General features: G+C 47.9%; 1 protein-coding gene across 3 annotated transcripts; it reads right to left on the reverse strand.

Moving 5' to 3' along the window:
- Positions 1-6282: 6282 nt before the first annotated feature.
- Positions 6283-23912, reverse strand: KLHL26 (kelch like family member 26). Of its 3 annotated transcripts, XM_030466426.1 has the most exons (3): positions 23781-23912; positions 12511-12693; positions 7627-9509 (listed from the first exon to the last, which is right to left on the reverse strand). In XM_030466426.1, the coding sequence occupies exons 1-3, from the start codon at positions 23825-23827 to the stop codon at positions 7928-7930; spliced, it is 1812 nt and encodes a 603-aa protein (XP_030322286.1). In that variant the 5' UTR covers positions 23828-23912; the 3' UTR covers positions 7627-7927. The 3 variants fall into 3 exon arrangements, with proteins under 3 accessions (XP_030322287.1, XP_030322286.1, XP_030322288.1); XM_030466427.1 differs by lacking the exon at positions 12511-12693 and having other exon boundaries at positions 6283-9509; XM_030466428.1 differs by lacking the exons at positions 12511-12693; positions 23781-23912 and adding an exon at positions 23615-23673.
- Positions 23913-25625: the final 1713 nt, after the last annotated feature.

Genomic DNA, 25625 nt, shown 5'->3' on the forward strand with positions numbered 1-25625 from the left:
TGGGGTGTGGGTGGATCTGAATGGCTGCTTAAGTGCATGACCCAGCAGACAATGTAAATCTTGAGTGCATTAAGGCATTGGCAAGGAAAGGTTTTGAGACGGGTGCCAGGTTTCCTTCTCCCTCCACCGAAGGAGATATGCCATGCCTCTGACAAACTGATGAGCTCACCCCAGAAGTATTATTTATGTCTCCTGCCGTCTTCACCTTGAGCACATCTGGGGCCATGTGAGAACAACTTGATCTCGCTGGAAAGCTGCGGTGGGATCCCCCGAGGCAGCGGCTCCATCTCCCCCAGCCTTCCAGACGTGTTAGGAAAAAAAGTTTCTTGTAACTGAGAATCTGCTCTGAAGCAAACAAAGAGTCGCTGGAGAGCAGGGCTGGTGTGCTCACATCTGCTTTTCCTGCCAGCAACTCCTGCCAGAGCAACCTGCAGCTTCTTAGAGCAGATGCAAGCCGAGAGCAAGCGGGTTGCAGGGAGGAGGTTATGTTTACTTGTCACTTGTTTGTTATCCTCCGGGTCCTTTGGAATTGCTCTGGCTGGGATCCAGCTACTTCCCTATTCTCCCTGAGAGGTTCCAGAGGAAGGTGTGAGGCTGAGCAACTTACACAACAGCAGACAGCACAAGATTGTGCCTTGATCGACAAATAAGCTGACATTTTATTTATTTTTTTTTGTCTACAGGCACAAAGATTCTGATCTCTCACACTTCCTACTTAATGTTCCCGTTGATGTTCCCATTATCCTCAGAGAAGAATGTCCTGTGAAGTCCACAGAGTCCCAAGCTCCAACTGCTATTTTGATCTGAGCTCCAAGTTGTGCTTTCAAGGGAAAACACTCCCTTGTTTCACTTGGAGCTTCTGACCATTCTTGAAGACCTCCTTGTTTCCCAAGGGCAGAGAAAAGCACCTGAAATACCCTTTTTATGCCACTCATCCAATCTGATGAGCAGCCCAAGCAAACCAGCTGACAGAACACCTGGTTCTGCTCTCTGTACCAATATTCCCTTGTCATCCTTCCAGTTCCATTTGCTGTTGTTGGTTTTTTTTAACCATTTCCTGCGAATTCTGAAATCCCAGCAAGCAGGCAAACACTGACTGCTACAAGATATTATTCTCATTTCTTTGAGCCCTATCATCTGGTGCTCTGTAACACTTTGGCAACCACACAGAGGGGTCTGTTCTGGTTATTTTTTTCCCCAGAATCAAGGCTTGCCTTCGTGCCACACCAGAACAAGAAGCATTCCTCTGCTGCTAAGGCACGTGGGGAGCTGGGGAAGTGGCAGCCACTTTCTGTCTTTCCAAAGATAACACTTGGATGAGAGGCAGCATGTTCTCCGTGGGTATATTCACAGTCAGCACCAAAAAGTGAGGCACCAGGAGGAATTGTGCACTTTATTGAGACAAACAGGAAAGCACTTTTCCCACAAAGGGGAAATGCACTTTTTTTTTTATTATTTTTTTACCACAAAGAGATTGCAAATCACCCTGCAGAGCAGAGAGGGAAGCGTATCAGAGAGCAAGATGTTTCCTTCCACAGCCTTCTGTCTCATCAAAGTCCAGAGGAATTTGGTGAGTTTCTATATATAAAGTAGCAAAAAATATTTTCTTTTTAAATCTCAGGGTTCAGCATCAGAGACGTGAGCTCAAAGGGTCACCAGGACCAGACTTCAAATCCAAAGTGATTTCTGGAGCTGTTTCCTGAGCACTGAGGGATAATAAAACTTCTACAGGGGAGGTAACAATCCCCAGAGTGAAACCACACCACAATCAGGCCATGGCCTGCTCTCTTGAGCAGAAAAATCACCAGAAATATAATATACAAGGAACCTTTAGCTTCAACAGTGGCTCCACAGAGCCAACTACCCGCCCACTCCTCTGGTCCAAGTCCCAGAAACCACCCTCTGCCACCTCCATGCCTTAGGGCAGATGTTTACCTACAAGTTAAAGCCTCACTTTTCATGCTGAAGTTATTAAAAGAGTAATAATAATAATAATCTAAGGGTGAAGGAAAATCCAGCCAAGTTCAGGCACCTCCTGGGTTTCAATAATGTCTCCAAAGGAGGAGTGTTACAGAAAGCCCATTCCTCAGCAGGAAAACCACCAGAGCAGCCCCATTTTGGAGCTGTTCTCCTTGCCCTGCACACATCGGGGTGGGTCACAGCAGTGTCCCTGGGATAGGATCAGCACTGAGCCCTCAGAGCAAAGCATTTTTTTCTAGGAAATTTCCCTGATTTTCTTCCAAAGTCTGTGGTGCAGCTCTGGTCGTTGGCTGCCATTCCAACATTACACCCCTGGTGTGAAACCTATGTCAGCAAAAATACCTCTGCATCCAACCAACAGCAAACCCTCCGTGGGACTGCAACACCCTCTGAGGTGCCTCAAGGAACAGGGAGCCCCTGGGCTCTGCAGATGGAGGATTGGTGCCTCTGGAAAAGTGCATTTCTGAGAAGTTCCTCTCGGGCCTCTTGGAGAGCTGCAGTGGAGTTGTTCCTAATTGCTGTCCTGAAAAAGCCTCAGCAGGAATGTAAGAACTTGTTTTCCACCCTGAAAATGGGAGGTTCTTCACTCCAAGCTACAAGCCTTCCACTGCAAACCTGCCCAACAGCTGGCCCGGGGTCAAGGTTTGGTTTTCTGGGCATTTTATGGCACAAAGGGTGGACACATTTCTAGGTTAATGTGGGGAGGTTGAGGTCCCTCTTCCTCCCACCTCTTACCCCCTCTCAGAAGGACTCAGATGCCCTTGAGGAAAAGCCCCAAGCGTGGTGGAGCTCCCTGGAATGTTGAGGAAAGTTGCTGGAAGAAGCACAGGACGACTGCCCTGGCCTGCACAATGCCTGAGCAAACACCAACACACAGCTGATTGTAGGTAGGGAGCATCTCTGCTCACCCAAGGACTAAACCTGCCCCCTCTCCATGGTCCACACTCTGATTTTGTTCCTAAGAAACAGCAAGTCCACATTCTTGGCATGAGGAAGCTTCCATCACATGAGAACCCCCAAGCATGCAAAATTCATGTCCAGACATGCAAACTACAGGCAAATTATTCCCTTCCAAACCTCAGAGAAGTTCCTAAGTTCTTCCTAAATCCAGTTGTAAACCTCCATCCTTCAGGCACTAGTGCTGAATGCAAGTATTGATACCACCAAAGAGCAAATCTGCAGCTGGAAAGAGGCTCTCATGTTCAAACAAACCCCCAGGCCACAGGGAGGGGAAAAAAAAAAAGGCTGCACTGAAAGCAAGTCATTGCAAACCTGGTTGGGAGACACAGCTGAGCAGCCTGGTTACAAACATCAGATAACCACATGTAAAGTACTTTTTTAGTACATTTTTCAAAGCATTCTGACCGGAAAATATACATTAAAAAAAAAAAAAAAAAGATTCAACTCAGCTAAAAGGATAAATTCTGCTCTTGGTACTCCAGTGTATGAAGTGCAACCCCAGTGACTTCAAAGAAATGGCTCCAGATATAAAGCAGTGTAGCCAGAAGCAGACTGGCTGGTAGCCTGCATAAACAAGCAAAAAAGATTTTCATTTTTGAAGAAGCCATATAAAATATTTCTAGCTAATTACGTGACAGGGGCCTGGGTGTGAAACAGCAACTGCAAAGCCTCAGGAACCAAGGCAAGAGCCTTTGATTTGCTCCCTACAGCTTAAAAAACCTTCTGATAACTTTTGCCCTAACAGCTTTTCTGCTTTCCATTGCAAACTGCACTGCTGCCACTCCACTGCTGCCCTCCTGCAGGCCCCACCACCACACTCCACTGAATTTCTACCCTTTGTCTTACAATCTGAGGCTATTTTCAGGTTGCACAGCTAAAGCCACAGCTGTTTCCAAGTAGCAAGCACAGTGCATGTTCATTTTACAGACCACTCTGTGTTGGAGCCATTAAAATTGTACCCACCCCACTAATAAATTTCAAAACTCCTCCGTGAGACTCCCTGAAGTTGGAATATTCAGCTGAAAAGTGCCAAACTTGTGTTACTGAAACTCAGTTATTAGTTTGGAATGAGAAACAGGAGTTCTGTGGGATAATGCTGTGCCTACTCACCATTAAAATGCAGATTAGAATCTGAGCTCTCTGTTAAAAGAAAAATAAATCACTTGAAGAGTGAGGTGTGTGTGTGAGGTATGGATGCTCCCAGGTGAAACTCAAGAAAGGTGACACTTACCAGCTCTGCTCTCTCTCTTGCCTGACATGCCAAGGGGCCAAACTGGGAATTTATTCAGCCACATCCACTTTTCCTGGTCTTTAAGTCACAAGTGATGAAATCTCCTTCATTTATGCAAGCAACTGGAAGATTTATTGTAAATCAAGTTCTGCACATTACACAACTGGCTAAAAATCATAATTAGAGTTGCACTGGGAAACATGGTTTATTTATTCTGACAGTCGTCTGGCTTCAATAATCCTAGCATGATAAATGTCCCTCAAGTTTGCAGAGTTTCAGCAACTGAAGACCTGATCCCAGCCATGGAAAAGTCTGAGGAGGTTTGCTGAGGCTCACAAGAGGTCCCAGGCAGTCCTGTTGTGTAGCATCCTCTGGAATCAGCAGCAAGGTACTGGGAGCTGGTGGGATTGCCTTCTTCCCTTCACTGTAAATAAAAAAAAAAAAGAATTTTTCCACCTCTGTGAAAACCCCCAAGCCCTCAGAAGGAAAGTCAGGACATGTCTGCATGAATTAGCCAGGTTTTGGATAGGCAGAGATGACAGTGGGGCTGCCGAGCTGACAGACCTTCTGGAAAAGGGTCAGTGACACCATTAATAGGATGCAGACATTCCCAATCTCCAGCTATTCTGCACCCTGCCAAGAGTTCTAGTGCTTTCTTTCTTTATAGTTTTAAGTACAATTTCAGGCCCATAAAACATCAGAGAAGACAGAAGCTATTATCCTGGCCATGACAGGAGTCCCTAATGGGACATGCAGACTCTGCAAATACCTAGAACTAATGATGCTGGGCTTTTACTGTTCCCCATCTGTTCAAGGGTATTTCAAAATGTACCAAATCAGGTTTACCCCCATAATGTTTATTGCTGCTCTGAGACTAATAAATGACTCCGAGCACAATCAAACATTTATCTGGCTTTGCTCATTCTTGAAGAAGAGAAAAAGAGGAGCCCAGTCCACTTGTTTTCCGTGCAGGGCATCCTGTAAAGCTTTTACTCCAGGAAGCATGGTTATTCAGTTATTTCTCTGAAAAGTCTGGCAGTCTTTTTGCAACACAGCAAAAAAATCAAACTTATTTATTTTCAGGATGACCAACAGCAGAGAGAGCAGCCCAGAGCAGCCCAGAGCCCCAACTCCAGACTTCACAAGGCTAAACCAAATTCTATTATCAACCCAGATGATAATGCACTTCCACAAATATTCCAGCCAGTCCCTGCTAAATTTAGAAGAGCTCGAATATTTACAGCTAACCTTATGAAAAAGAAGTATTTATATTGCTATAAAAAGCACATTCCAGTCACAAAGAGAGGGGGTGCTTGGGCTGGAGGTTTGGTGAGAGAATCTGGAAACCTTGCCCAGCTTCTGCTCCACCGTGGCAGGGAATGGGAACACAGGTCGCAGGCATGGTAATGGAATAGTTTATTAAGTAGTTTATTAAGTTATTAAAGAGTTCCTTAAATACAGTTACAGTAGGGCTTCCTGCACCCTCCAATCTGCAAAGCCACCTCTCCAATGAGGTTATGTTTATTTTTGCAAGGTTGAGCAAACATGCTTTTTCATTTTTTTTTCAAGGGTTTTTGGTTTGGTTTTCTTTCCCCTTTGCCCTCAACACATGCACGTACCTGGGAAGCTTGAAGTGAAAAATAAAGCAGTTTCCTGATGATGAGATGCCAGCTATGGTCCCTCCATGGCTTTTCCAGGCATCTGATGTGGCTTGTGAGCACTACAGCTGCATGGTCAGAAAATCTTGGTTATTAGAGGAGAGCCAAACCATCAGTTGCTGCTCAAGCAATGCTTTTGGTAGGAAAATATAAATAAATTAGGGAAGAATATTTGAGGAAAGCAATGGTGAAGGAATGGCACACTCAGAGGATTAATTGTATTCCGTAAATAGGAAAGCAAGGAGCCTTCCATTTGTTCCCCTTTTCAGAACCATATGGAAGCATTAAAAAACAGAAAATCCATTCTTTTGGAACTTTGAAGCTCGCCTCGAGTTACATTTTATCCTTGCAAAATTGGCTTGTTATCTGCCAAGACTGTTTTGCAGTGTTTCTGGCTTTCTATGCCAGCCCAAATGAAGAGAGAATGGAGTCAATCAACTGCCTGAGAGCTGCAGAGCAGAGCTTGCCCACTGACTTCAGCACACTCTACACCAACAACCACTTTTCATTAATTTATTACTGGCAAACCAACAGATAGATAGGAAGAGATGAAACGAGGCACCATTTGAACTCAAATTTAGAAAGCTGAAGTGAGGAGCACCTCCCCTCACTGTACCAGGTCCAAAGGTGCTTTGATTTTTGTTATTAAAGGATCTTCAAGAGAATTTGAGGTATGGAGTTCATGCTTCCCACAGACCTGCTCAATGATTCAGTAGCAAAACATCCTGTAGTGTCTCTCAAGGTTACAGCACAGTAGTCATTTAACAGCAGAATGCAAGAGTTGCTCTCAAAAGGAGACTGCAAACGTGAAAATCCAACTTCTGCTGGTACAAAACAAAGCCCTGGGAACAGAATACCTGATAAAAGCTTTCAGTTCCTTAGTTGGTCAAATTAATTAGAAAATAAAAGGGCTAGGAGGAAGTTCAGTAACAGCATTCTGTGTAGCAAACACAGTTTTTACAGACAGTGTCAGCTTCAGCTCTTGATTTAAAATGCCCACTGGCAACAACAACAAATCCAAACATTCTGCCCAAAAAGACTTCCCTCAGATCACAACACCAAGGATTTTATTTACAAGTCAAGGGAGAAAAAACCTCCAAGCTGATGAACAAGTAGCACCTGCCTCCTTTGCTGCCCAAAAAGAGTTGGGTGAAGGTGTATTGGAGTGATCAGAAAGGCAGAGGCACAAGCTTCCAGGTGCCCTCTGCCTCCCTGGGTCAGCCCTGACAAAGGGCTTTTTATTGCCAGTGAAGCTGAAGAAATTTTTGGCAGTTATAAAATCAAAACGACCATGCCCATTTATATTTAATCAAGCTATCAACATGGCTTTAGTGTTGCAAAAGCTGGATGCTCCAATTAAAGCAGAATTTCTGACATGCTGCTGTCTGGAAGAAGGGAGGAAGGGACGTGGAGCTGCAGTGGAATCCAAGCAAGGAAGAACCAAGGGGGACCAGAGGTGTTCAGGGATTCCCCTTCCAGAAAGGGGAAAAAAAACCCCAAAGGAGTCACCTTTGAAAAGCAAAAATTTGCAATCCTAATTCAAGCACCTGAGCTCTTCTAGGTCCCACTGTCCCTTTATTGCTTCTGGAGGTCAGTATGTTATATGAGTTTTGGTTTTGTTGGGTGTTTTTTTTGTTTGTTTGCTTGCTAAAAACCAGCAAAGTGATATACAGTGATTTTTGGAGCACACCTGAACTCTTGAAAGCATACCACAGTTCTTAGTTGCTCCTGAGCTGTCAGTGTTTGCAGTGTGTGAAACATTGTTAAAAATATGAAAAGTTGGCAAAATGCACAAAACTCCCCCCCCCCCCCAAAAAAAAAAAAAAATCCAAGAAAAAAAGAGAAAATCTTTTTCCAGCTGTAACATCTGTGAAGTCTAACGAGCTGACAAGTGCTCCTGAGGAAACAGGCTTGCCAGGACACTCCAGGAGAGGAGGAGGGGCTTTGTGGAGGAGGGAACAGAAGATTTTTTTGTGGTTTTTTCTCCTTCCCTCACCCCCAAAATGCACAACAGCCGTGGGCACACGCCAGAGGGACACCACAGCACCCTGGTGACATGCAGGACAGCAGCTGGAGGGGCCGAGGAGGTGGCAGGTGGCTACCTCTGGGTGGTGACCTGTGGCAGGATGACAGGAGCACAGGCTATCCCAGCAAAAGACTCTGGGAAGTGCAGGTCCCTTTCCCACTCATCCGTTTCGGTGTTGTACACCTGCACGATGCTGGTGACGTTGTTCAGGTGCCAGTTGTAACCCCCTACAATGTAAATCTTCTTCTCCAGCAGACAACACCCCGCTTCCGACTGCCCGGCCCGCATGGGGCTGACTGTTGTCCACTGGTCCGTTTCAGGCACGTAGTACTCCACAGCCAGAACATCAAAGCACCGGTCCACATGGTCCATCCTGCCTCCCAGAGCATAAATCCTCTTGTTTGCACTCACCATGGCGTGCAGGACTCTGGGTTCATTCATGGGGGTTTTAAACTCCCACTGATCCACGGCGGGGTCGTAACAGTGCAGGGCTTTCTTGTCCTCCACTGAAATCCCATACCCACCCGAGATGTACAGCTTGTCACCCACCGTGGCCCCGGCGTGGCCCCAGGTCCGGCGTTTCAGTGAGCAGACATAAGTCCACTCGTTGTTTTTGGGACAGTACTTCTCCACAGAAGCCAAACTGCCCGAGCGGTTCCTCCCGCCGGTGGCATAGACCATTCCTTGCAGGACGTTGAGTTGGAATTGGATCCTGCTCTCCTGCATGGCTTGGATTCGCAGCCACTGGTTGAGGTGGGGGTCGTAGCGGTAGCAGATATCCACGGCTCCCTCTCCGCTCCGGTACTGCAGGTGCTGCCCTCCCACGATGTAGACGAAGTTGTCGAGCACGGCCACGCAGGAGTGGCTGCTCCCCACCTCCATCTCCGTCAGCTCCTTGAACTGCCGGGCGCCGGGCTCGGGCAGGCAGTAGGCTTTGGAGCTGACGGTGCGGTCGTTGTCGGTGTAGGGGGTGCCCCCGAAGGTGACGAGGGACAGGACGTCCGAGCGGATGGTGGTCCGGGGGGACTGCATCTCGTGCTGGCGGAAGGGAAGGATCTGGTAGTTGAAGGCTTCCAACAAATACTGTCGGCACAAGACGTCTTCCACCATGATGTCCAAGGTCTGGACGCTGTCCACCAGCTCCGAGGATTTCATCAGGGGGAAGCGGATGTGGCAGAGGACTTGGCTGGCGCTGGCGCGGCGGCCGGGGTCGTACTGCAGCCAGCGGACGGCGGCACGGAAGAGGTCGATCTCGCTGCAGCTTTTCAACTTGTTGCTCTGCAAGAAGAAGACGAGACGCTCCAGAGGCAGGTGGAGGAAATCCTCCTCTTCAGAGATCTGGAGGAAATGTCTAAAAGTGAAGGCGTCGACTGATTCCTTCAAGGATGAGAGGCTAAAGGTGGTGGCCATCTGCCCGATATTGAGACACGTTTCCACGCTCATGGCAGACTTCAGGAATTCTTCACAGAGCTCCACGACAGGCACCATCTGGAGGAAGACAGCAGCTCCCAGCACATCCTGAATGCAGTCAAGATCAAGAGTCACTTCAGCACTGTAGGCAAAGTCTATGATGTGCTTCAGGCCCTTTGCAGAAACACCTTTCAGTTCGATCACATCTTGGCTGGCTTCTCTCATCCCACCTGTGAACATTGCCCTGGAGGTCAAAAACACAAAGGAAAAATTCTTTTAAAATGATGTATGGCTTCAGAATTTTATTTGGGTTTTTTTTTCTGGTTTTAAACACACTGATTCTTTCAGGGAGGGTGGGGGAATGGGAGAATAAATCACAGAGAAATCTCTAAAAGCCAAGAGAAATTAGAGTCTGCAATTCCTTACACAAACAGCGCCCTGAGAAGCAGCATCCAGCCAGCAGCAAGTCAAGTTTTATTCGACCCTACTGGACCACAGCACAGAGCTTCAAGAAGCAGACAGAGCTACCAGAGCAGGGAGGGTGGTACTCTGGACACCAATAAATCCATGATACTCAACAACCAAATGATACAACAGGATCTGCACCACCACAGATCAATAATCACATCCTGAGGAGCTGAAGTACACAGGGTCTGTCAGGATGAAGCAGGAACACTCTGGTCTGAGAGCCTCCCAGCTTGGGCCAAGGCTATGGACTGGGATAACCAAAAGCTACAAAAGCAGCTTAAATATTACAGATGCAACACACATCTCCTGGGCAGTCTGGAAATCACAAACAGACCCCTCCGAGGTTCATCCCCAACAACTTCAGAAAAACAGGAGTCGCAGCCGCTTCGGGAAGGCTCCGTCACGTTGCAGGAGGACGGCAGGGGGTTAACGGGCAATTAAACAAATAAAGAAATAAAACCCAAGGTTTCCTTACAGCACAGCTGCAAGCACATCGGTTGACCAGGCCACGCTGAGATTAGGCCCTGGATCACCTCCTTGGGAGGCTTCAAAATTCCACAGGAAGCACACACCCCGCCAAGGACTGCGCGCAGACGTCTCGTAAACCGCTCCTCCGGAGCAGGGCTGTGGATCCGATGGGGATGTAACCCCATTTTTGGGGGGTTTTAGACCTTTCTGTTGAATTTCAGCAGTTCTTTGTTACCCACGGGTAGCTCGGGGGGGGCTGTGCTCTGGGTAGTACTCAACAAGCAGTAGCTGAGCAGCTCTGGGGAAGCCAAAGTCAAGGTGGGTTGTTGGAAGGACACGGAGTTGCCCCGTTCCCTGCCCTCCTCCACGTCCTCCTCTGTCACACAGAAGCCTGGCAGCTACCTACACATTTTAGGCTGGTTTTTCCACTCTCAAGAACCTGTTCTTTTCCATCAGAAAGGTGGAAAAGAGGAAGGCACGGGGTTGTCAGAGCTGCCTTGGGAACCTGCAGTGGCTCTAAGGTGCAAGTCAGTCAGAAAAAATGCTAAACAGACCTTGCTCAACATGGGAACAAAGGAATATCTTGGGAACGCTGTCAAAAGACAGGAGTTCTGAGTTTCCTGTCCAAACCAGGCTAGGAAACCTGCTGCCTCCCAGCATAAACCCAAGAAATCCTAAATGACCTAAATAAGGAAATAGCTCCATATGAAATCAGCTTTCTGTAACCGAGTGACCAGGAATCCTGCTGGCAATTATTTGTCTCTCCAGCAGATGAGAGCATTCTGCTCAAATCCCCCTGCACATCCCCTGGCCCAGAACAGCACGTGGCCCTGATCCCCAGCCCTAGAGGATCTGCAGACACATGTGGACTCGTGCCTTAGCTGAGCAGAGCTGAATGTGCATCAGGAAAGAAAAAGCATTCCTGTTGCCATGATGAAGACAAATCATCAAACAGAATGCAATTCCTTTAAAAAGGGTTATGGTTCTAAAATGCTGATTATATAAATGCCTCCATTTCACTCCTTTTCCCCCCTTTCCCCCCTCTTTTTTTTTTTTTTTTTCATTAAAAAGAGTATTTTCAAAAGCTAGATTATTCTGCCATTGTTCCCCAAGACAACCATCCTTAGCACCACAGAAGTTATAACAAGAAACCTACTCAGCAATTATATTTTGACAGTGAAAACACACTGGCAGTGGCATTGCATCCAGCATTTATGAATACAAATAGTGCCATTAGCATTTGGTGGGAGATCAGCTCCATCATTAATTGCATGCCTGTTAGAGAGAGGGCTAAGCTTGGAAGGTTTATGTTACCAAAGGGAGAGAGAAGGGAAGAGCCTAGGAAATAGGTGTGTACATCAGATGGCATCAGAGCAACTGAAGAAATGGGTGAAGGAGAGAAGAGAAATGCCAAGGGACACTCAAGTCCTTTGTTACCTGCTCACTGAACAAGGTTGCTCGGGTCAGGAAGGAACCTACAGGTGAAGAGATTGCAAACCCCATGTAGCCCTTCTCCACCCTTCCTTGCAGTCCAGAACAACACCCAGGTCGAGCTCTCTCTTGTTTTGAGCCTTCCCTCCACCCACTGCCTCCAGCATGCCCCTCACTTGATACTGCTGCTGGTTCTACCAAAGATCCTTAACTCCAAAGAAAAGTCACTCCAAGTCAGAGAACTCTTCCAAAGGAGTCTGACAGAGGCAAAATGGATGACTACGTGTTTCTGCTTAAAACTGAATTTCCTGCTATGATATTGGCTCACTCTACATTAATTTGGTTGAGAAACCTCATCTCCATGCTCCAGTTTTCCACCCACACAAGATGGGACAATTCTCTATCTCCAGAGGGCCTGGGACACAGACACACAGAATGCTTCGTGCTCCCAGGCAGCACTACAGACAGATCAGTGGTATTGAGAGATAACCTGAGTGTATTTACAATGGTGTCTTTACAAAGGAGGGTTCTTCAATGGGATGATTCATTTCAGAGCCCTGGCTGCCACTTTGCAGTCAGCTCAAGTAGCTGCAGGGCAAAAGCTGCTGAGGTGGGTTCAAGACCTGAGCTTGAACTTGCATCTTGGCCCAGCAGCTCTATTCAAAACAAACCTCATCTGTGTGCAGGGAGAATGACCCTGAGCCTCTGCATGCCTGCAGGTAACCCCACCAACATCTGTGGGGCAAACCAGCCCTCCAAAGGGTCGTGTGTGGGGGGAGGATTTTGGGGTGTGATGGGGAGGTTGGGGTGGGAGAGGATGGGGAAACAGAAAACCAATGGGAAAGGTAATAATGCCTGCTTCCCTATCAGATTCTCACCTGAAATAGTCACTGCAGGCAGCCAAGACAACTTTATGAACCTGAAACACTTCATTATTTATAGTGAGGATGACATCAAGCAGCTGAGCCTGAGCTCGGAGCGAGGCCAGTCCCTGCAGTAGAGTGGTGCTGTGGCCAGGAGCAGAGAACGTGCATTTCAGGGTGCTGTTCTTGTCAGCCATGCTAAAAACAGAACAAGAGAGACAGGCTGGTTTGAAATTAAAACAATATGTGGTATACCTACAAAGCATGCTGGGGAGGAGACTGTAACACGAGGCAGTTGGAGAGCAAATTCCCAGCTCGCCAGCCACACGGAACATCACGGCATCAGCACCTCTCTTGGATTCCCTTCTCCCAGCACAAAGGAGATTTCCAAATGTTGGAAGTTAGACTTTTGCATGACTGACAAACCCACCCTGCTGCAGCACGCAGGGGCTTCAGAGACCATCCACAGCCAAAACCTCCAATGAAAAGTGGTGTCCCCACGCTACAACTACCCCAGGGTCCACCCTGACCTTGACGTCAACCATGAGGCTGAATCACAGTTGCTTATTCTTCTCATCACCTTTCCTGACTGCAGCTGTTAGAATCTCCAGCCCGTCCAAGGCCAGCCCTGCTAGCCCTGTTTGATCCTTTCCTTCTGCCTGACCCCCAGGAGAAGAGCAAAAAACAAAATATTACCCAGCCCCGGCTGCTCTAAATAACGTCAACTGTTTGAGCTACACTGTAAACAGTCCCCTCCCAGTGTAAATATTTCCTTGGTTTTCCCAATGCCTCTCGCACATGTTTCCCAGAGTAGGGAGCATCACTTGGCCTCGGATGCACTTGTCAGTGGAAGGGCTGCCCTGGGAGGTGAACATCAGCAGTTGTCTCTGCACAGGAGGAAAAGAAGGAGGAGGAGGAGGCTGCGGGTTTCCTGAGCAAGGCAGGAGCGCTGCCCTGCCTGCCCGAGGGGTCTGCTCCCACCAACAGCATCCTAAAGTCATAGGCAAATTGAACTCCACTCTGAACTACTTGTCAGGATCAAGATCCGAGTCCTCCTGGGAAGAAAACACGCCCAGGGCTCAGGATTCAGGATGAGGGTTTCCGTTTCCAGAAGCAAAACCGCTCTTTGGTTTCTGTATTTGAAGGAACAGTTGAGGGAATAGTGGCATAAAAAATCCCAGGCAGGGCAGACTGAATCTGCAAAGCTGCATTACTTGCTCCTAACCCACAGTGGGAGAGTCCACTTACTCCTGTGCTTAAAAGGTGTTTTTATTTAGGCAGAAGAAACCAATAAAGCCCCCAAAACCAACAGAGAGACTGAGCCCAAGGGGCTGCACAATCCCACCCCTTGCTACCTAAACAATAACGAAAGCCAGGCACAATGGACAAAACAAGTAGGCAAGGTCAGAGAAGAGTCAGGGAGATGGGATAACCAAAAAGGGGATGTAAACAATCCTCACACAATCAGGAACAATGGACAGGACTTGCTCCTTTCCCAACTTATTGGATTGCAATTTCCTGCAAGCTTTACCGAAGAGGCGAGTGAGGGGAAATCTGTGATGTTCATCAGAGCCCCGTGAGGGCAGATGCTTTGTGTGAGGAGCTCTAGAGCAATTTTGGGATACTGGAGGATGCAGATATCAAATCTTTACACTCTGTTTTAAAATTCCTCAGGCCTGGGAACGTGCCTCAAAATCCATGAGTTCCTACTGGGATGCCCGATACCAGCCAGCTGTGCTTCTTGGAGCACTGAGCTGAAATTCTGACTTTCAAGTTGAAGCAGACTAAAAAAACCTGAGTTCAGAGAAGAGAGCAGAGCTACAACATCCTTCCTATAATAAAAAGGATTAGCAAAAAGTCAGTTGCTGACAAGACCTTTATCCATGACTCCACGAGCCAAGAAACATCTATCCAGTCCAGCTCTTCCCATGGTGAAGGGGGAAGCAGACTGGAAGCAGGGAGTGCATGAATATTCAGCAGGTCCAGCTCATTTTCCTCTCCTCTCTGGAACAATGGCTTTGATTCGTTGGACTCAAAAGGAGGAAATGTAGAGGATAAGCAAGGAAATTATTTTGCCTCTGACCACATTATCAGTCACTGAGCAGAAGCATTTTGCTTCAGGCTGCTCAGGTAAAACACACACAGAGCTCTGTCTGGGAACTGGGAACTCCAGAGTTTACTGTGAGACTCCATCTCCTACAAGATTCTTCTCAGGGGAACAGTCTTCAGCATTTTTTTTTATTTTTTTTTTAGCAGACCAATTGTAAATATTCCTTTTCCCAGCCTAAGGGCTTTCACTATATCCACAACCCTCCCTGGGCGGGAGCCTCTCCAAACAAGCAGCTTTACCTGAACAAACATTCCTCTTTATTTTTTTATTTTTTTTTTCACTTTTAGTTTTTTCTCCATGAACTTTTACAGGCACTGTTAATAAGCAGTGTGTAAATTGAAAGTAGATGGAGGACTAAATCTGGGCAGGTACATATTTCTGTGCTGGAATAAACGTGTTTGCATGTGCATTTCAATGGGTAATTGTGAACAGTACCCCTGAAAAACTCCCTGTACCCGTTCCTTTGTCTGTTTACAGGTATAGAATAAAAGGATCCAATGATTACACAATCCTCCAGGGCAACAAAAAAAGACAAAACAAAACATAACAGTAAGAGAAGCACTGATAATGTCAAGTTTTCTCCAGCCTGAGGAAACCAAACCAAACCAAACCTGAATTTTACAATGAAACACATAAGCTGGAAGCAAAATAAAATCCACACAAAGCATGGGAAATCAAGAGATGTTACCAAAAACCAAAAAAACCCCCCAAAAAACCAAAGGGTGGGGTGAGAGGTGAGAAAACAGCTACAAACTGTTTGCAGTGGGGTTAGGGAAAAGGACTCTGATAAAAGCAGGCTTGGCTCAAGCCAGGTGGCTGTGCCACCAGTGAGCACCGTGCTGCCTTGAGCTGCCACAGGAACAGAGGGAGGAGAGAGGCAGCAGCTGGGTTTCAAGAGACTTGAAAAAGAGAAAAATAAAAAGGATTTTAAAAAAAGGACAAAAGGAAACCTTGAACATCTGAAAGTGCCTTTGTGAAGCTGTCCCTGTCTTATGTGAGCTCTGGAGCTGCCGTGTACTTGTTGCTCGACAATTTGTTGCAGAAGAAACAGCCTGGCAGGAAAACTTGGGAAGAGTTGCATCCACTCCTCAGCAGTTCAGAACATGCCTTTCATCACACAATAGTGAGAAAGTGTTTATTCTTCCTTCCCCCTTCCCTCTCTGATGGAGGCAGGGCTGGAGAGCTTTGGGAATTTTCCTCGGTTTTTCCTCTTTGTCCTCAAACGGACGGCACTGAGTGAAGTCCTCATCCTGCTGCAGAGCTCTGTGGCTGGGCCATCCTTTGGCACCCCAGCCTGGCACAGAGTCAAGTTGCCTGGCAGCACCTAGTCCAATTTATCCTTTGAAAAAAAATGGAAAACATAAAAAAGAAATCGATCCCATTCACACCAAGCAGCACTTCCACTGCAGGTCCCGTGGGCTTCATGGGGATCTGCAAATGTTCAGGGGATGGGGCCTCCAATATGAATGTATTGGTATAAAGATGACTTTCCAGGCACAGAAATCCCACTTAACATGTAGAAAGGCATCTTTATATTCCCCTCACTGCATCCCTCACAGGAATGGTGGGGCAGGTGGAACCCACCAGAGATGTTGACTCCAGAGGGTCAGCATCCATGGCGGGCAGCAGCCTCAACAGCTCTGATCACATCCCTGGCACCTGATTTTCAAAAAAGGAACTGCCAGGGAACATGTAATGGGATTGAGGATTTGTCTCCAAGCTGCTGCTCTGAAGCCAGATTACTTTCAATCCTCTCCAGTCACTGCAGGAGAGAGTTCAGCGTGGCGGAGATGGACGGAGCTCGTGGAAAATCAACCCAAAAAAACCCCCTAGGCAGGTGGCAGGCTCGTGAGAATGTTAAAGCAAGGGTTAAGGGAGTGGTTCCAGGCAGACAGCAGGCAGGGAAGGCAAACAAGCCCAGCAGTTCTCCTCCTGCTGCACCTATTGCAGGCCATGTGCTCATCCTTGCCCCAAGCACGCTGCCCACATCCGTGGCTGACATGTTTCTGCTTCATTTGCTGACCAGAAACAGATGCAGCGAGGAGGCATCTGGAGCCAGGGCAAGAGGCTGCTAAAGCTGATGGGCTGAGAGACATTCAAGGGCCCTACTTCAAGAATCGGTTCAGAAGAGGCACAAAGAAAGTGCCAAAGAACAAGGGTCCCCTGTCCCTGCCTCCTGGGATCTCCACACGCTCACGTGTAACCCGAGATGTGTTTCAAGCTAATGAATCATTTCTACCAAATCTGTCCTGATGATTAAAAACATCAAAGCTGGAATTAAAGGCTTACCAAGCTTTGAGTTCATATTTCAGCCTGTTTGCAACTCCTGCCCGACTCCAAATGGAGAGAATTATACCAGGCCAGATTATAACATTTCAGTGATTGAATTAAATAAGAACAACCTTTGCCTACATGACTGCTGTCATCATCATCATCATCATCATCATCATCCTCTTCTCCTACACCAGGGTCCTCCCTGAGAGGAGGGCCAGCATCCCACTTCAGCATCCTTGCTAACATCCCCATTTCCTCTGTTCTCAGGGCAGGTGGTGCTTGCTTTAATTTTTTCCTGCTGGAGCAAGTCGAGGGGGTTGGCAAGATTTCCAAGCAGGGCAAACTTCCAGCAGGCAAACATGAGCTGGAAAGGTGGGACCCTGCAGGGCATGGCTGGGGTACAAAAGAGGAGGGAGGAAAAGCAGCAGTGTGTGTGTGTGTGTGTGTGTGTGCTTGCTTGCATGCACCCAAGTTATGTTGTGCCACAGCTTTTCTGGGGGTAAAAAGAAAAAAAAAAAAAGGCCTGAGGATTGCAAAATAGCCAGCAAGGCACCTTCTGAGCAATCAAACCTGCAAGAAATCTGAGAGCAGCAGAACTACCATAAAGCTGAAGAGGAACTTGATTTAGAATATAAGGTATGAATATTAAGGACCTTCTCAAGAAGCTTTGAAAGGCAGCATTACAGATATTTTAATAATGCAAATCATTTAATGCCTTTAGTTTCATGCCTAAGTAAAAAACACATTCAGATTCTGATTTTTAAACTACAATTAAGACACTTAAAATCAAAACAAAAGTCAAACTCCCTCAGATAAGTCACTGGTAGCCATGGTTACTGTAATATTTCAGATCCTGGGCTTTATATCACATGCCCAAATGATGAAAATTACTTTCCAGCACCTCACACTAACAAATGGTACATTAGGGCAAAAAGGTTCAACCCTTACTGAAGACTTCACTGTAGTCCAGAGGTCTCTTCTGTTTCATGGACTCTTATCAGGATGTTTGGCCAACACTCCTGTGGCCTTTGCAACCCCTCAGCAAAGGGCACTGAGAGGATTCCTTGAAGTTTGGGTGCAAGGCAGGTAAGATACTGCCAGGAAATGTGACTTAAAAATACCTGCCCTCTTAACCTACTTTGCAGCAAGCAGGATTGTCACCAGAACCCCATGGAAATAACATTTACCAGAGCTTCCCTGTCCAAATTAGCAACAACAAGAAGCACTTAATGACCACCAACTAATTCAATACTAACACGTGGAATGAAGGAGATGCTTTCTAGCAGAACATCATCATCTTTAGGAAAGATATGCAAGCAATCTCCTTTAATCGATTTCTTTGTTCCCTTTTCCACCTCCTTCTCTTAATTCCTCCTATTTCTCTCCTCTGCCCCCACTCACTTTCCTCTCCTGCCACCCTCTCTTTCATCCCAGGGAATAAACACAAGTGGAAAGCCTGAGACTAACATCTCTATTTAGAAGTGACTAGCAATTTGGAGTGCTCAACTAAAGTGATTACAGATGGGGCTGAGTTTTAGAAGGAGTGAAACTTGGTGTGAAAACAAAGGTCTTCTGCAAAATGCCTGGGGAGTGAAGTCTGAAAATTCTCTCTCCAGTCTCAGAACTGAAGGCAAGTTAACAATTGGCAAAGGGAGAACAAGGGAAGTGGACTCTTTTTCTTAAAAAAAAAAAAAAGCTCAACAAACCAAGCTTTTTTATTTGTAATTCAGGCTTGTCCCTCTCACAAAGAGGGAACTGAGGTCTCAGGAGACAGACTGCCCAACGCTGGGATTGGAATGGGTGCTGCTGGCCTTCCACACCCCACTGCTGGACAACCCACGCCTGCTTCAGCTTTGCATTTGGTGAAAACAACAATTAAAGACACATTTCACACCAGCCAAGAGGTATTTTAGTATTTCATTTTTAAGTGCTTTCAGAATCAGCTCCTACTGCTCCCTTTCTTTGCTCATCTACCTTCTACTTCTCCCAAGGAAACTCCATAACCCAAAGGTAAGGCAGCAAGTTGAAGCCTTTTCAACTTTTTCTTTTTAATATTTTTTTTTTGTCCCCAGACACATTTCCAAGTCTATGTTTTTTTCTTTTTTTTCTGATTTGGACTCACACAGGGCCCAGCAGACACACAGATAGATTCTGCTCCCAGGTTGTTTGCAAGCCAAAGGAGGTGGGATTTTGGTTTCTGCTAAAAGCACTAATAAAAGTGGTTATCTGTCAAAAGATGGCTGGCCTGGAGCACTGGAGCAACCAAAAAAAAAAAGGTAAGGGATCCTCCAGTCCAAATTTACACACTGGGGTCTTGAATGGACAGAAAATGTCATGATCTGCCATTTCTTTCCTCTCTTACCCATATCCAGAGCAACCATAGAGAATCTTGCCCTGTACAGGGATTTTCCTGCCCAAAACCTCCTCCAGCAGCAGAGAGGAAACATCACCCATCACTACCACCCCCCTGCCCTTCCACACCCCCAACCTGGATTTTTACAATAAGCAATAATGGGAAGATATTACCCCACCCCCCCAAACTTTCCCATGATTATATTCTTGTCAGCCCCAACCCTAATCCTGCTGAGCCAGGAACAAACTGAGCAAATATAAAAATCACTCGAAGCACATAAATTACTCTGGCAGCCCCAGGCAGTGTCACAGCAATGAAAAAATCAGCTGCTCTCCATTGCTCCTGAGCTCAGCCAGCCACACAAGGACCCCCAGAAGGACAGTGGGTTTTACACCATGTAAAATCTGTCTGTGTGTCCAGGGTCCACGGCTGAGTATGGACTTGATCCACTTCTGCTGACAGCGCTGCCTTAAACAGTCCCACCTTTCCCCCAACCATAAACCCTTACAGTAAAAACCAACCCCCAGCTCGAGGAATAGGAAAGCTACAGCCATGCCGGATCTAAAAAAAAAAAAAAAAGGCAAAAAATAATCATTTTTTTTAAAGGGCAGAACCATCCTTTTACAACCCAGCGCGGCGGTGGATTTCTTTTCTGTGCCTGCCATCCCCTGCACACCTCTCCCAGCAGCACCCGTGGCAGAGCCTCTGTGCAAAGGCCGAGAGGCACCTAGTGGTGTGGGGAAGCACAGCAGAGCCACCAAGGCCACCCCAAAAGTGGCCTTCTGGAGATCACATCACTCTTCCCTCCACCTCTGCCCTTCCACCCACCCCACTCCGGGGTCGCGTCTCGGCCTTTGGGAACGGCGCGAAGCTGACGGGGGGCACGGCTTTCACCCACAGCTCCCTCAGGACCTGGCTCAGCTTCCCAACCTCTCAGAGCTTCAGTGGTGGCTGAGTGATGTTTCTGATGGCCTGTTTCAGCTCTGCCAGCAGCTCCTAACAGCTCCCCAAGTTTTCCCCCACCCAAGAAAATCCCTTCTCCCACACAACCGGGCTCCTCGCTACGCACCCTGGAAAAAAACCCCAAACACTTCAACATCAGCCTAGGAGGGACCTGGAGCAGGGTTTGTCTCAGCTTGTTTCTGTGCCACCCAGCTGCATCCTCTGGGCAGTGTTGCAATAAAAAGGCCAGGACTGTTTCCACACAGAGCAGGTACTACAGCATGCAGTGCACTGCAGCACGCCTCTCCTCACCCTGTGCCTCCACCCTCCAGATTACCACCTGGGAGCTGCTCGGATCTTAGGGAAAAGCAACCTGAAATGATGAAACAACAAACAGAAGAAAAGCCCACCACCCTCTTAATGCACATTAAACAACTGGTGTTTTCCAGCAGATGCAAGCAGCTGCCCTGGCACTTGCCATCAGCACACCAGTTGCAATTCCATTCCAGAATCAAATCCTCTTACTGCCACTGTAGCCCCTTTCCCTTGTTACCTAAATCCTCTGCCCTTACCACCTGATGGGCTTGTGCCCACCCTAAACATCATGTTTCCCAACATCTTGGACAGCTCAGTGCCACCCTCCCTGCATCACCCAAAGGGAATAACCTCAGAAGACCCCCAGAAGTGCAGCAACAACTTTTCTTCAGGATTACAGATCCCTGTTTTAAGTTCATCAGAAGAAACTGGATAAGATTCCTTAGCCACTGTCCTGTGATGCCAGGCTCTTCCTTAAGAAGCTAAGACACACTTGGAGGTAAGACAGGAACCTTTAAAGAATCAGTGAAGTTTACTTTGGGGCTAAATAAAACCTTCATCTCAGAAGTCTCCCAACACTGAAACCCAAAGCACCCGTTATTTTTTTTTACAGTGATTCAATTAGAGTTAAAACATTTACACCACAAGACCTAACAACTAAAGCTGCCTTAAAATTGCCATGTGGCAGAGGATAGAATGTAGAAGCCACACAAAACTAAACTTTGAACCCTTTCAAAAGGAAAAAAAAAATAGTCTAATTGAAGACTGAAGCTACAGAAGATTACAGGAACACAAAAGCAGGGCAGACTCACAGTCATTATCTTCCCCAAGATGGTTTTACTCCATCCTCCTGTACATTTACTCCCACCACTTTCTTCAGAAGGAAGAAGGTTCAGGGAGTTCAGGTCGACTTTTTCTAGATGTGAACCCAGACAGATGTACTTGGAGCCAAGGAAGACCTGCAGGTCTCCCTCACTCATTCATTCTGGGGCTGAGGGATGGGATGGGTTGCAGCAAACACACCCCTGTGTAACAGTTTTAGGGAGGTTTTTCAGAAGTGTTTATACAACCTGGCTGCTTTCCTTTCTTTGAGGGATTATTCCCAATTTGAGAGACATGCAGGTCTCCTGAAGAGCCCTGATGAATTCCTGCTGAAAGACCTGCATGATAGCATCCTCTGGAGCATCTGAAAAGACATTTTTCCAAGATCTTTGCCATGCTGCTTGTACAACCCCACCTCACCACCTCACTGGCTGAAGCACCGAGGGCTTCTCATACCAAGGGTACCAATGGGGTTCAGCATTTCCTCTGCAATCACCTCCTCACCAGTCTCAGATCATGTCTTCAGGAGCAGCACTGAGTGAATTATGTAGCCTGAAACTCAACCTCCACGTGATACCAGAGGCTGGGAGTAAAATATTAAACCCATTTGTAACTCATGAAACTTTATCCACAGAGGAAGAAAGGAGAGAGAGAGAAGAGGAAAAAAAAAACACGTTTATTTCCAAATAGAAGATTTGTGCCACTTGCTTTTCAGTGCACAAACCCCTCCTTATCTCATACCATCAGTGTGTCGAGAGCCTTTTTGTCCACACCATCTCGCACTGTGTGTTCTTTATCAAATGCAAGCAGAGGATCCCCAGCAGACAAGTGAATTTCCATGCTCTGGGGAAGGCAGTGCACTCACGGGTACCCAGCACCAGCCACGCGGTAGCAACTCCAAAGATGGAAATTCTGCCCGTGCTGTTTGAGTAACAGTGCAGCACCCAAATGGCATGTGTGGAACAGCAAGAGAGGACTTTGTCCTTTTGCCTTAGAGAGTAAATTGTGAGTGCAAAAAAGTCCCGAGTGGGAGCACTCAACAAGGAATCACTGCTGACAGGGAATGCCCTTCAGTTTTTCTTCTTGCTCCAGAGAAATGATGGAAGGTGTCCACCATCCCCCATCAGGTTTCTCCTCTGCATTCCCTGGTAAATCCATCCTTAAAAACAGATGAGTAACCCCCAACAAGAAGCAGTACCCCAATTTCAAGGGGCTTTACTTGAACAAAGAAAACCCTGAGCAGGCAGCCATGGGGAACCCGATGGAGCTACAGGTCAGGGAACAAAACTTCTGCAGCTCCAGTCTGGGTGATTTATCATGGCCCTAAAACAAATGACTTCCATTTCTCACTGCTACACACCCAGCACTGAGAACCTCCCAAGCCAGTGGCCCTAGAGACACCGGTGTGAAAGAATTGCTGCTGTTCCTGTTCTGAGAGGGGAGAAAAAGGAGGTACAGAGAGATAAAATGAATTGCTCCAGGCAGCACAGCAGATAGCTTACAAAGAAAAAAATAATAATGTATTGACATGTAAGGTGAGAATTCAGACAGGCTTCTCCAGAGCTGTACAATGACTGTAGGAACTTCCCTCTCCGTGGTGTGACACACAAGGTGGTTATTTCAGGAGCGACCGCAGGGAAAGTTAAGTTGAGAACAAATGATGCTTTGAAGCCAAGTGACAAGTTGACAGCCCAGCCCAGAGACAGACAACACAACTTTCCAAACACTGTCCAAGGCGGCAACTTCGGGGATAACCACAGATGAAAAAAAAAAAACAAAAAACCAAAAAACCAAAAACCACCTTTTGGGGAACAGAAACTCCTCCACAAACAGGTACCACAACCAACACCCACCCAGCAGAGCCCCCTCCCAGGTACCACCATCAGCTTTCTGCTGCCTTCCCAGGCTGGGTGACCCCACAGGGACCCAAAGCAGTGACCCAGGGAGGGGTCTGCAGCCGGGGGGGTGCGAGGGGCTACAGAAACACCACAAATCTGGGGGTCCCTGCAAACCTACAGACCTGCTGTCTGCCTAAACCCACCACACCAGTGGTTCTGCAAGCCCTAGACAAGCAGGGTCCATGTGTGCTTCACGATATTCTCGATTTTAGAGCCTCCCTCCTCAGGAACTCCACCACCAAAGCATTATTATTAATTATTATCATTATCTTTCAGAGGCCCTTTGGCCTCGCTCACGACCCTTTCTCAGGACACCGGGCTGTGTTCTCTGCCTCACCTGGACACCCAGGGAGCAGCAACGCCGAGAATCAAGTTAAAAAAAAAAAAAAAATAAAAATCAATTACCACAGAGAGGTTTATCCACGCCGGAGGAAGGCTGCCAAGCACCGGGGCCGCCACCGGGCCCAGCCGCTCCCCGCCCGTCACCGCGGCCCAAGCGGGCCGGGCCCCGAACCCCGCCCCGCCGCCTCCCGGACCCCCGGGTCCAGGCCTCGCCCCGGTCCCAGCTCACCTGCTGGGCCGCTCGGCTCCGAACTCGGCCCCGCCGGACTCCGCCATCTTCGCTGCGCCGCTGCCGCCGGGCCCCGAGCTGGGAGGCGGCGGGAGCGGCCGCGTTAAAGGCGCAGGAACGAGCGGGGGGAACCGGGGAACCGCGCTGCTCCCCCCGGGGCTGGCACCGCCCCGAAGACACCGGGGACGGTCACACACACACACACACACACATACCCCCGAAACCCCGAGAGTGAGGGCACTCGGGGGCTGTCACCTCCCCAGGGCTGAGGGGAGCTGGAGGGCTGGCAGAGCCCCGAGGATGAGGGGCTCCGGGGCTGTCATCGGATGAGGGGTCCCGGGGGGCTGTCACCTCCCGGGGGCCGCGCTGAGGGGACCCGGGGCTCTGTCCCTGTCCCTCTGCTGGGACAGCCCGGGGGTCTCCACACAGCTGAGGGGACTTCGGGGGCTCTGTCACTGCCCCAAGGCTGAGGGGACACCGGGGTCTGTCTCCACCACAGCGTGACCTCCTCATGCCGTCACCCACCGTGTCCCCTGACCCTCTCAAAGCTCTGTGTCCAACTCTGCTCATTCGACGGAGTTTTCCCTCAGGATTTCCCCTCCAAGGACCGTCCATCCCTACGTGCCACCAGCTTGGGACAACCCTGGTGACAAAGCCTCCCCGAGATGAGGGTCCGGGTTTATTGCCGAGAAATTCCTGGTGCAGGAGCAGCTGTACCCTCCAGAGGGTGCAGCCTTGTCCTCGGAGGTGACAGCCCCTCCGGGTGACAACGAAACCTTCACCACAGCCCCACACATGGTCGGCAGCGACCCTCGGAACCGAGGCCAAGCACCGCTGGGTCCGTGAAATTCTTCGAGCCTACGAGCATCTGGAGAGAGAGGGGATGGGTCTAGAGGGCATTCCAGTTGTGAATGGAAATCAGGAAATTATTCATAGTGGTGGCTCTGCCAAGGACCGGGGGTAAATTTCTTTGATTTACCATGCCTCGGTGTCCACATCTGTATAAGGGAAAGGGGGAATTCCTCCATGAGAATAATAAACACGCTTGGAAAACTGTGAAAATACTCTTTCAAGTCAGCCTGATGAAAACTTCATGTTCTGGAGCCCTCTGCTTCAAGGAGAGCAATCTGTTTCAGAGGCGAAGCTGTGTATTTTTCTTATTTAAACCTTCTAAATCTGCTGGAGCATTAAAAATATTTGGCATTTCCACAGCACATTTCATTCCCAGCTCCAAATGCGTTTTACAGACATTCATTAATTAAGCCCCGTAAAACCTTGGGGAGAAAGGGAAGCAGTGCTTATTAATTTGCTGTTTGTATTGCTGCAGCTCACGGAGACCCCAGCCAGGACCTCGGGCCCCTGTTATTCTAGACCTGACCTCCACAGAAGAGGAGATGTCAGCACAGGGAAAGCAGGAGGAGATGTGGGAAGTTGGTGCTACGAGGCATCAGCAGAGCCCACAGCAACTTGACCTGGTAATTAATCCACCTTGATGCCCAGGGAAGGTGGGCAAGGCTGCTGCTCCGGCTCTCCCCCCACCTCTCTGCATTTTCCTGCTGTTTGGGGGCTCCTGCTCCTCTTTACCAACCCTTTCTCTCATCCTCCATCTTCAGGCACCCACTCACCTTCATTCCATCCCTTCTACTTTATCCTGGGGCCACTTGCTCTACCTCTGGCTTTGCATCCAAAAGTTTTGAATGAACGCTTTCTCTTTTTCTTTTTTATTTTATTTTTTTATTTTTAGGCCCATATAGATATTTTCAGTGCATTTATTTCGGGTCAATAAATACCCAACACTAAACCAGCCCTGCTGATGTCCTGCCTGGCTGGGCTGCCCTCTTGCTG

This window comes from Calypte anna, chromosome 28 (assembly GCF_003957555.1).
Source record: "Calypte anna isolate BGI_N300 chromosome 28, bCalAnn1_v1.p, whole genome shotgun sequence".
NCBI lineage: Eukaryota > Metazoa > Chordata > Aves > Apodiformes > Trochilidae > Calypte > Calypte anna.